General features: G+C 37.1%; 1 protein-coding gene across 2 annotated transcripts in view; it reads left to right on the top strand.

The window, feature by feature from the left end:
• The window catches only part of LOC136749985 (protein shisa-6), a 116990-nt gene extending 104640 nt beyond the window's left edge, over window positions 1-12350 (top strand). The window contains exons 7-8 of one of the 2 annotated variants that reach the window (XM_066704674.1): window positions 1131-1283; window positions 6622-12350. In XM_066704674.1, the coding sequence (XP_066560771.1) occupies window positions 1131-1283; window positions 6622-7202 (734 nt within the window). In that variant the 3' untranslated portion in view covers window positions 7203-12350. The remainder of the gene's footprint in view (window positions 1-1130; window positions 1284-6621) is intronic. The other variant, XM_066704675.1, reaches the window with a different exon arrangement.
• Window positions 12351-12611: the final 261 nt, after the last annotated feature.

Here is a 12611-nt window from a genome sequence, read left to right on the forward strand (position 1 = left end):
GATTGGGGAGGCTATTTTCCCCCATTCCTTCTGGAGGCAACGATTTTCTTTGAAATGCAGATTACATGCAGATGTCATTTTTTAATTTCTTTTAGTTATTTTCTGGCCCACAATGGAATTAATTCCTATTTGTATAGTTATTAGTGGAGTTAATTTCACAATGCTTGTAGAGCTTTACATTTAACATGGAAAAATTATCCCCTGAACAAAATCAATAAACAAATCAAGAATGAGGGAGGAAAATAGGAAAAGATAGAAGAATATGTGATTCATTTGTCAGTGATACACATTCCAAGTTATTTTGAGGCTGCAGGCACACTATTATCACATGAAGGTTTTTGTAGTTGTTGTTGATTATCATCACCAACTGCTTTTTACTTTTTCAACAAGCAAAATGGTAAGTCAAGGGAAAAACTGTAATAACTGATTTCTGATTTTCAAGTGGTTGCTCCCCCCTCCTCTTTTTGAAGCCTGGGACATTCAAAATCACTGAAAACACATATTGATAGACAGCTGCAGGTGAACCTTTTTTTTCCTGCATACCCTAACAAAGAGAGAGAGAGAGAAAGAGAGAGGCAGCAGCACCCAGACATTGCTCTGACTTCATTCTGTTATATATTCTCTTTGCCTTGCTGTCTTTTTCCCCCTGCTAGAGACCCTGTCCTATTTTTAAACCACCACTGAGACCAGAACTCCCATCAAAGCCCCCCTTACACCAGCCGGGCTGTCTATCTTCCTCTGTACGTGTGTGGGAGCTCTATATCTCAAAACACAATGTAAATATTGGGGCTAAACCAGAACAGTATCCGTCACCATCGTGTGGCCTTATTTTCTGATTATCTGTTCTATTCATGAAAAACATTAGGCCAACCCCTCGGTGACGGGGCTTCATACTAACACCATTGCAGCGTAAAAATATATGGAAAAAAAGGAAGCCTTACATGCTGCCAGTGATTTTATTGTCTGCTGTCTGTGTAAATTTTCCTGCAAAAATGAATGCCTTGAAATCAACGCAGAGCGATCAAGTCTCTTCAGGCTAAACAAGCCTATAAAATGAAATTATTTTTCTAAAACAGTTCATGATCATCCCATAAAAAAATGTATGTATGTATTGTTTTTGTTCCCTACAGAGAAACCTCGGATGAACAGCATTCTAACCTCAGCCACGGAGCCGTACGACCTGTCTTTCTCCAGGTCTTTCCAGAGCCTCTCCCATTTGCCACCCTCCTATGAATCGGCAGTCAAATCTGATTTAAGTAAATACTCTTCTCTCAAGAGATTAAGTAGGTGTAACTTCATTACATATACCACGCGTTTGTTAACTACTGTGTGGACGACCAGCACTAAGAGCAAAAGGTTTTTGCCCTGAATGCATTGTGTGTTATCTCAGCGATGGTGCACAGCAATGCAATAATATCCCAAAGTACCCAAAGGGATATCGGCATTTCATCTGAAGTGTTATCGCAAAAGTAGACGGGGTGGCCAAGTATGCTGATGGATCTAATTCGGCCATTTTTTAACCATGTTTAAATTGAGTGAGTGAGTGAATTCTATATAACAACCAATACATACACTGCGTAAGATAGTTTCAAAAGTTTAGTTCAATCATCTCACAAAACTACCCCCTCCACTGACCCTAATTGGCATTGAATTTGGCAACATCCATGCCTCATACCATTTAGTCCATGTCAGAAAATGACATCTCTAAACTCAAGATATTTATCCCTATGAAAATTCCAGCAACTGATGTTATTGTATGGATCATCAAAAAAAAATACATGAACATGCATATTTGTCTGGGTATATTGATCGATTGATTGATTTTGTTTCTGGATAGCTGTGCAGATTATGTAAAAAATCGCGGGTACGTGTGTAGAAAACGGTTACTGGACTTTGTGGCTGGAATTTTCATGGGCGTACATGTGCTGTGTTGTCTGGGTGTCCTGGTGTGGGGTTTTGTGGAATCAAGTTTTGCAGTTTAAATCAATGTTTTACAGTGATATGTTTAATTTTATATAGGACATTTGAAGAAAATGCACACAATAACAGATCCTATAACTTCTAAGTGCTGCTGATTGGGTATACATTCCAACCTAGGGTGAAAGCTACCAGTATACAGTAGTGTATTTCATTTACATTGATTAAAATTTCTGTGACTTAATCTACGAATTCCCATAGGAGTCTATACTGCAAAGTTGCCTCTTTCAATGTCCGGATTTCACTTCCATCCTGAATGGTGAAAGTGACAGAGAAATTAATCCTTTTTAAAATGACATAGAGGGCCCTTCCAGATTTATTTTATTAACACCGCTTATTGATACTGCTCCAGTGAGTTAGCCTGAATCTATATCCCTAGGCCACTATTTACTTAATGTGTTTGCAACCTGAGAGCTTCTCTTGATGATGAAAACAAGAATGAAATGCGGGCAGTGAGGATTCAAAAAGGGTCTCCAACAAAAAGCAGCCCGATGCAGACCATTTTAATGCTACCGTATTGACAGCTCTCAAGGTCTGAATGTCTGAAGTCTACCAGCTAGACGACGACTGCACATACACATATCGAGTGTAATGAGAAGAGCCGTCTTAGGCAGCTGCCTCCTAAATTGTCCTTAGGCAATAGCCTCTCAGCATAAAGCAAATTATTAATTGTAGTAAAAAGATAAGTACAAAGGAATCAGCCTCTCTTCCTTAATTCTGTCTGTGTTTGTAGTAAAAATAACAGATTCAGCTTTGAAAAAATTGATAGTCCATTCTTTTTTAGTAATTTAAGACTTAAGACCACCCAAGAGATCAAGACTGCATGTTGTCGATTATCAGTAGAAAATGAATACATGATTTACTTAATACTTATAATAATACTTATAATAATACTACTACTACTACTACTACTACTACTAATAATAATAATAATAATAATAATAATAATAATAATAATAATAATAATGCATTGCATTAGTATGTTTTACTCCCTACAGTATACCTGATGCTAATTGTGATATCTGCTTTATGTAAAGGCTAAGGATGAAAGAGTGCCATAGACATTGACAGACTATAAAGATATTCAATTAGTGTCTACTGGAAGGGTATATTTCATTATCCACCAGTACTGTTTTAGTATTTTATACCGATCTTTTTAAATATAGTTCTTTAACAGCAGTTTAGCACTTTTCAAACATTTTGACTATTGTTTTAGGATAGTGTAATTCCAAATATAACTAAATATAATTTAAACAAAATTTTACAAAGTGACCAAAGTGAGTGTGGCAATAAAGAATTGATATAAGCAGAAATAAAAAATCAAATGTAATGTTTCTCAATTCAAGCAGCTTCCAATAATTACACAAGGCCATCATTCAGATATTGTGGTGTGTATTTCTGTAAAGAAATCTCTCCAAAGGATGCACTTATGATTGATTCACATTAGTCTTATTATGTACTAAAGCAATAGGTACTTACACAGTTAGGCCTATTAGCAAACTGTCATCGTACCACCACCTACAGCACTCATTCACTTAAAAAAATAAAAAAAAATAAAAAAAAAAAAAAAATAATAATAATAATAATAATAATAATAATAATAATAATGTTGTACTGCAAATCTGTAAAATGGCTGAAAATGAAATGTGAAAACTATACTGTGAGCAGCCTTTAAATCGAGGATAATTAAATCTCTTTTGGGTTACTGGTCAAGAAGAGCAAATCACACATTCCCTGTTAATTGACATTAAACACGAAACATTTTGTTCCTTGGTTCACACGCTATTTTGTTTTTCTTTGTTGTGAGTCACAAATGGCTGTATTTTACTTTGTGGATCTTTTTTAGTTTGTTGGCAGTTTTCAGCAGCTCCTTCCTTGTTTTTACCACTTTTAGAGACAGAAGGCTGATGCACAATCACAGTAAATCCAGACCTCTGATGCTGCTACAACCGTTATCTTCCCTGTAATTATAATGATCTCCTCTAATGATTCACAATGTGTTCAGCGGCTGTTACCTATCTGTCAGTTAGGAGAAATGACAAACCGTATGTTATACATTGTCATATCACTGTTTTACAAATGTCTCTTTGACAGTTTCTCCACTATGAGATTATCACCGATTTCTTGAAATGCTGGAGACAGTTTTTCTTGGACAGCTAAGAAACTCATTTCTTCTTATTCAACTATAGCTGTTAAAATTCAGTCCTTTTCTAAGGTTCACAGATACACAGGGCTATGGTTTCTAGCAAAATATTTATTCTAGTGACTGTGGGAGGAGGGGAAATAACCTTCAAGTGCCTTTTTTCTAACATACGAGATCCTCCTTAATAGGTAATATATACGTGATTTAATTATACATTGAGACCTTAAACTGAACTGCCTTATTTTCTTAGCATGCCACTACAGTAATATTAAGAGATGTAGGAGTATCTTGTGATTAATTTAAAATGATATCCAAGCAAGTATTGTTAATACTGATTCTTTGTGGGTTTATTTATTTTGCTTATTCCTGATATGCTTATGAAAAGAGCCCATACTATCCACAGGAACTCCTGTCCCCTTTCACCTTTCTTGTGCTTTCCCTCTGTCTATATATAGCGAGGAGACATCATCTGGAAGCAAACATTAGCTGGGGCAGGAAAATCTCAGTTTCGCATTAGCCCAAGCCTTGACTTTGAAAGGTCAGCAATGTGAGTCAGAAAAGGCTGAAAATGAAGTCAAACCCAGATCATTGCTGCCATTACATTTCCCAGTAATAACCCTGTCTTGATCAGAAGCCAGAGCCACAATGCGAGATCTGGTTCTATTTCTGCTTTCACAGCCGGACTGTAAGAGAATATCCAATCAAGTGGCATGCAGTTTGTTTGTTCGAGGTCAGACAGTCTCTGCATTTGTCTCCTCTGTGAGTACCTATGCAGACTTGTTTAAAATGCCTCTATAGTCATTAGGTCCTAAAAAGAGAGAAGACCAATTTTCCGTTAAGACATGCTCTGCAGCCGTTAGCATGAATCGTCTACAGGATGCAGTCTGAATGAAAAAACCTCTGCTGACATTTCCTAAGACGGGAAGTCATTTTGCCATCCATTTTCAGCCTTGACCCTGGTTTGATTGTGCTGCTCTTTCTTAACAGCTCGATCTCTCTGAGACGTCAGTAGAGTCATGGCAGTCTTTAGTCTTTAAGATCAGGGTAAAAAATAAGATACATTATGCCGTTTTAATTGGGCTTTTATGCATACACCTATAAACACCTGGATCGTCTGTATCACTGTAAGGCCTGGATTTGAAACTGTCTGTTTCTGCTGTAATGTGTGTGGTGATGTACAAGATCAACTAAAGGTTATTTCACAGTTTGCGAGGTGTTTCAGCATTATCATTTGTGATAGAAATGCTTCTCTTGTCTTCTTTTGAGGAGATCTGTGTAAATATCAAGCAGTGTCATTTGTTTCAATGCCATTCACGAGTTTTCTTATAGAGTAGTGTTAACAATATGTCTATAAGAATGGTTTCTGTGCTGAAAATGACTGCTGTTAACTGCTAACTGCAAAGATGAGGCATTTGTCTACATTTCCTTCAAAACATCATGATGCATTTTCTATTTGGCCGGGGGAAAAAAAAACTGAAATCAAATGTTGAAAAGCATTTGAGAGGATATGTTCATTTTTAAGTACAGTTCATACACAGATGCAATTATATCATCGTCTGATTGTGAAGGCCTGGCTTGCCTCTACAATGTTTCCCAACAAACAGATCGCGTAGGACAAAAGCTTGACTGTAAATTGGTCCTTTTGCTTCAGAAGTGCTTAGCTGTGTAAACAGTGTCTGCTGGTTCAACCACTGGCCAGCACATACTTAGACACTTCCCTCTTTAAATGAGCTGAGGATCGCTGCGATGACAGCCTCTCCACATCTCCTGAGCCTGTCACAGCAACAGCATTTAATATTTATGACCAAGGCCTTGTGCACTTCATCACACTGCATAGCACGGACAGAATACTTCAAATAGTGCCTTTTTAAAAAAAATCACATACAGGAAATAATCCGGGCAGTCTCAGACCGAGATATTTATGAAGGATGTACAAAGGCTCAAGAAAATGTCTTTTGTTATTTTGCTTTATGCAGTGTTCATGTTTGTAATATTTTATTGTACCGAAAACATAATGTAATTTTATAATTTCCAAGCCTTTAATCTTATCCTCTATCCTTTCTGTGTTTCAGTATGTTAAATCAATTAAAACACACAAAGATAGTTTCCCAATTATCTCCCGTCTAGACAACCATAAACAATTTCTTCCCCCCCATTTTATCGTATACAAATATATATTTATTTTTCTCGTTCCATGCTTTGAAAACCAAGAAATCCAAACAGATTCCTCGCAAACAAATGCTAACAAAAAGTTGTTGAGTGGAATAAGTTATATAGAATTGTTTACAGAGGAGAAACAGCTGTGCAAATAGAAATAGTCACCGAAATTATGACTATATTGTCAGCACAGGGGATTCTGTTCTATTCTCTTGTGGACAGATTAACAATCCTATGAATTGTGTAGGTATTTAAAGGATTAATTAACCACAGAGGGAAGACCCACACAGGAGCAGGGCAAACGTACACACCTGCATTCTAAAAAAATGTTTTCCTTTCCCCAGCCGACAAGGATGTTGACGAGTACTACATGAGGAAACGACACCTGCCCGACCTGGCAGCCAGAGGAACGCTGCCCCTGCATGTCATCAAGATGAGCCAGGAGCAGCAGGGCACGCAGCGCGAGAGACCCAGGAGGGTGCAGAGGGCCATGTCTCAGGACAGGGTGCTGTCGCCCGAGAGAGGTCCACCGCAAGACTACGGCGTGTCGTCGTACGGGGGGCGCATCCTCTCCGACGAGCAGCTGCTGTCGGCCGAGCGGCTGCAGTCCCAGGATCCCCTCCTTTCTCCGGACAAGGTGATGTCACTGAAACGCTCCGGCTTCCGTGAAAAGTCCATGTCTCGGGCCCTATCCCACACAGATGTGTTTGTGACGACACCGGTCATGGATCGGTACAAGATGACAAAAATGCACTCTCATCCCAGTGCCTCAAACAATTCGTATAACACTTTAAGTATGAGCCAGACCGCGAACAAGCGGCAGGCCTTTGCTTCCCGACGGACCCACACAGTGGAGCAACTGCACTACATCCCAGGGCATCACCACCACTACCGCACAGCGAGCAAGACCGAAGTAACTGTTTAACCAGGGGGGGAGTCAACAGCTTTTGTTTTCCTTGGAGGGAAATTTCAGTATTAAGAAGAAAAAAAAAAGAAGAAAAAACACTAAATTAAAAACAACAGAAAAAATTGGAACAGTCCCAGCAAAATACAATACAGAGACTTGGGCCAAGTTGACCTCTCTGAACCCTTTCTTGGGCTTTGGTGAGATGTATGAAAAACAAACCAACACAAAACAAAATGTATTTGCTTTCAGCACCAGCTTTCCAATTCATCCAGTCATTGAATCATGATTATATAACAACAAAAATGAATCAATTTTAAAAGAAAGGTGGATATAGGCTGCAGAAAGGAAGATGCAACAGTTTCTGTCAAAGAAAGCCGTACATTCTTAGGGCAACTTATAAGGGCTTTGCACGTTGACACATCAGGAGCGATGTATCAGTGGTTAACCTAGTGAAAGAATTAATTTTTAAGGGTGTGAAACTGGAATGGAACTGTAATAACTTTATAAATATATAAATATATTGACTATTTGTACTTCCAGTCCTAGTAATAGCTTTAGAGATTCTTCTTGAACTGAACTGGTTAGCACTTTTATCAGTGCCTCTCAAAATGTTCCATTTCGGTAATGAAGTGGTTTTGTGGGTTAATAAGCACAATAAATTCAAAAGCTCGATTTGTTTTTCTTTGGAAAAAAACAAACGTTTTCTTTTTCTTTTTTTGGTAATGGCTAGCACGTATCAGCTTCTAAAGACAATAGCAATTTACTTTGCATACCAGATTGTAAATAGGCTACGTTAGCAACAGTAAAAGGGAGAGTCATTTCTGTGGAGTATACACAGGCTTTTGAACCAAACATGCTGTTTTTGCAATACACTAGGAAGGATACAGATGAAATCAACAACAAACCATAAACCATAGGCCACCATTTCAGATAAGACATCCCACAAACACATATTTGTAATAATCAATGGGTTTAGTGGTGTGTGTTAGGTTTTTGGACTATATAGTAGAATGGAAAATGAATGTGGCTGACAGTCACATTTACCACTGTTACAATTACAATCTAATTGAGACTGTGTCCCAGTGCTCCACAGAGAAATATATGATTTAATGCTTATTGCAATAGCTTCAGATAGTCCTTTTTTTGCCATGCCATACTCGTGTATGTCCTATTTGTGCTTGGCCAGGAAAAGCTGAATCATTTACATATCAATAATTCTGTGTTGTTGTAAATAATAACTGCATATGTCAAAATTGAATAATACTTGTTGTTGTGTAATGGTTAAATTGTTACAGCTGTCTTGACGCAACTGAAACAATCAAAAAAACAAAAAAAGAACAAAAAAAGAAAATATCATTCTAATACTCGCTACAAAAGGATTAAAACTGTGAATTGTTTGTCCAGACATGTTTTGATTAAAGCAATTGCCTTATATAACGGAAATCCCAAACAATTAACTTGATTAATTTTCTAACCATTCTTTCGTCGTCCTTCTCAATTATGATGGCAGAACCGGCCTTTAATTTTGAACTTGTTTTGAGACCGCGAAAAAGGAGGATGTAAAGTGTACCAGCAATATATAGACAACACAGGTAATATATACCTCAGATTTGGGAAAAATGAATGAATTTTCTTATGAAGGTATGGGCGACTTAAAACGGGAAGGGGAGGCTTGAGCAGACAAAGAGCATAGTATTTTTTTAACCTTTGCTATATTTATACTGAATTCACTTTTCAATACGGATGAGCAAAGTTCTTACCTAGAACTATAGATATAAAAAAAGAAAGTCTTTGTGCAGAAATAGGAAGCTAATTGGATACTTTTTTTTTTTAATTCAGACAACCGATTTGCCAGCTATAACTCTCATGAGCCCCAAACATTATTATAATCCAGTAAAGATTGTCCAGAATTGTAAAGAAATCATTTATTTTCATGTCGTCTGGGTGGCAGCTGCGGCTTTGAAGAAACTTTGGTGACTTTTTTGTTTGATTCTAACGTTTCACTATCTAAACTTAATTTAGACCCCCATGTTTTTAGTTCCAGCAAATAAATACGTTTCAGCTGCAGTTTAGGCTGCACAACAGGCATATTACAACACGAATTAGTGCCAGAGTCCCTCAGCGAATGTCTGCTCGAACGATTGCCAACTATTGCACACAAAAGTGATGTTGTGCCGTCAACACCAGCCTTCTGTTACTTTGTGCTGTGAGCTGTGTGGAGGTTCAGGTCTGAAACTGCGAGATCTAGTGTTTTTTGTAAAAAAAAATAAAAAATAATAAGCTACAATTAGAAAGAGAGCCTTGACTTCACTGACATGTGAGTTTCAATGTGAGAATTTGATGTGGCTATGCCCATGGGCTTGAAAACAAACAGAAACCGAAAAGAGGGTAGGGAAAATAATTATCTGCAAGGCTTGTGGGACACTTGTCCTTGTCCTTGTCTTGACATGGATCCCCCCGCATGGCACGAAAGAGCTGTGAAGTTTGCATGGCTTTGTTTGATGGAAACTGTATTTAAAGGAGCGAAAAGCACTCTGTGACACAAAAGAAATGGCGCACAGAAGAAACAGGCAAGGTTTAGTGGTATCTTGACAGATGCCTGAAATGTAGTCCTTTAAGTGACTTCTAAAATGTGTTTAAGGAAAAAAAAACAAGAGAGAAGAAAAAAGGAGATTCTTCTAAACACGGACACTGGTACTGATTTTGATTATAGTCTGTGCTGTATGGATGCTTACTTGGCCATTAAGTCTGGCATCCCTGTTGTCTTCTACTGCAAAAGTGAAGGCGACCTCTTGCAGTACAAACACGGGTGCACTGCATTAAACTGCCATCTGAGACAGAGGAATAGAGAGAGAGAGAGAGAGAGAGAGAGAGAGAGAGAGAGAGAGAGAGAGAACATTGACCATTTTGAAATTTCAAGTTGCACGTTCTGAAGCAATTCATTTCAGGAAGGACTATTATGTACATTTCACACACACACAAGTAAAGACAGAAAGAAAGGGGTGAGGGGAAAACATATTTACTATCAGTCTATATCTGATTAACACTATTGGTTATCTTTACTAGAATACTAATAATTAACAAAGAAAAGAATCAATCATGTTTGTGTCTCCTGTTTGTAGGATCATGAGTCTTCTCTTATAACCATGCTTTGTACCCTGTGGGGTTAACTTTTATATCCATACAATTTTGAACTAAGTTGCTTTGTAATAGCTGATTACCTTGAATTATTACATAATTAGAGATTTTGTAGTAAGTACTCACTGGCTTAAAAAAACAAAATGTTACTGTAACATTTTATTTGGGGCATAATAATTCCTTAAAGGGGTAAGATGGTAATTTTGTGTTTAGGTCCATTTATGGATTCAATGTTTATGGTAGTATTGATGACAAAGTACCTTTGTATCTGTGACTTTGCACAAACTATTGGTTACTCATTGAATAAGCTTCAAAACGAGCAGTATTTGACTGTTTCTCTGTAATTTTCTTGTTGTTCTAATTTACTTATAAAGCACATTCTGTATGTACTGTATAAAACCTATAATCAGTTTAGTAAACTTAGAGTCTAAAGGACTTTTTTTCACTTTTCTCATTTATAATTACCTATGGATTTTAAAAATAAATAAAATCAATAAAGAGATTTCAACAATATATTGTTAAATACCGACAAAACAATATCACCTATTCTAGTGGCATGACTGCATTTTCTTTGGTTGGTTTGATTGTTTTTTAGGAACTAAGTTCACCTCAAAAACACTGCACCCCATGTACAAAACCTATACATCAAGAGGACATTTCACAGGTGTTCCCCAGGTATTTCATTTTGTAATCACAAATAGTCTGAGGACACTTTCCCCTGTCTGGTTAACAACATTCAATGTGTCATTAGAGGATGGAAAACAAATCACACTTGTACAATGTAAGTAAAGGGGAAACAGATATACTACCATGTATCCAAATACCATTAAACTGTGGTGTTTCGCTGTACAAAACATTTAATGAAGGAGATTCATCCTGTTCCTTTTCTTTCTTTTTTATATGAACCAACACAAAAGTGGAAAGTGAGAAAGTTAAACTTACAATAAGTGGGATGCTGTGTTTGATTTTATTCAGGTTAACTATGGCGTGCATTTACGTTAAGATATCCATACAGTTAATTCATGTGTTTAACGTCTGGTTGACAGGAATGCGCAGGTATGTGTACAGCCACACTTGATAATGTTGGGGTTTCTGCCAAGATGATGCTGATACTGATTAATTTCAAATATAATACTGATCTTAGTTAAGGTGCCAAGTATAATATTGACTGAATGTTTGACTTCATAGTTAATAGTCATCCTTGAGAACCACAAGTCTAACTGCACCTATGGCACCTTGTTATCTATGTTAGGAGTATAAATATCTCTTCTTAAAGATAATTTATTGTATGGTACCGCAGGTTTGGAACAAAGTGCTTGCCCTACTTTCAGCAATTACAAAGGACACCAAACTGGAGCATGAAGCTTCGAAAGTACGCTTTCTGTAAGTAATAATGTATTTCACCAGCAGAGTACATATTTAGTCCATACAACCATTATATACGATTTTGAAAATGAGTACTCTGTCTTTACAATGGTATTTCCTAAAATAATCCTCATTCTTGTTTGCAGGACCGTTCCTGTGAATTAAAATAGGAAAGTTTTTCTTCAAAACGCCACCTTATCTTGTACAAAATAACACCCCATAGGTCCAATATGAGCTTTCAGCTTTCAAATTAACTGGAACATGGTATTTTTCATAAGCAAGTGCACACAATCAACAAACAAATAACAAATATCTCCAATTCAGAATGCTGAGTTAGTTACTGAGAAACAATGCCTAATCTAGGGCAAACATAATGGTTCATGAAAACAGAAGGTAATTAATGTAAGTCTAACTGCTCATAGGCACATGCAATTATTTTCTATTTTCTTATACAGATACATTCTTTTTCCAGAGAAGATGATTATTGGAGGTACACTGTTCATACCTTTCTTCTGTTAATAATGTATCTTACTGTTATTATTGGACATTTTGTAGTATCTGTGCTTTTAGGTATGTTGAGTTTTTTGTTTTTCATAAAATATAATGAATTGTTTTCCTTTGCATTTCGCTGTCTGCCTTGTACATCCTCTCAGAATTAAAGTGTAGAGCTCATTTTATCTAGTTCTATCTGAACTGTAGTTCCTGCTTGATCCAGCTCCGTGGTAAGTTGAATACAATAACAGCTATGCATTGTGTGGTGGAAAAGCAGTGCAGTACTGTGTTCTCTGACGCCTTGCGAACATCGTAAATGAAAATATAAATATAATCAAGCAAACAAAGGGCTGGTAATGATTTTCACTTCATGGATTAAGCTGATCCTTCATGGGACCAAACAGAAAGCCGTCATACCTGCGCCTTCAAGGC

This window comes from Amia ocellicauda, chromosome 5 (genome assembly GCF_036373705.1).
Source record: "Amia ocellicauda isolate fAmiCal2 chromosome 5, fAmiCal2.hap1, whole genome shotgun sequence".
NCBI lineage: Eukaryota > Metazoa > Chordata > Actinopteri > Amiiformes > Amiidae > Amia > Amia ocellicauda.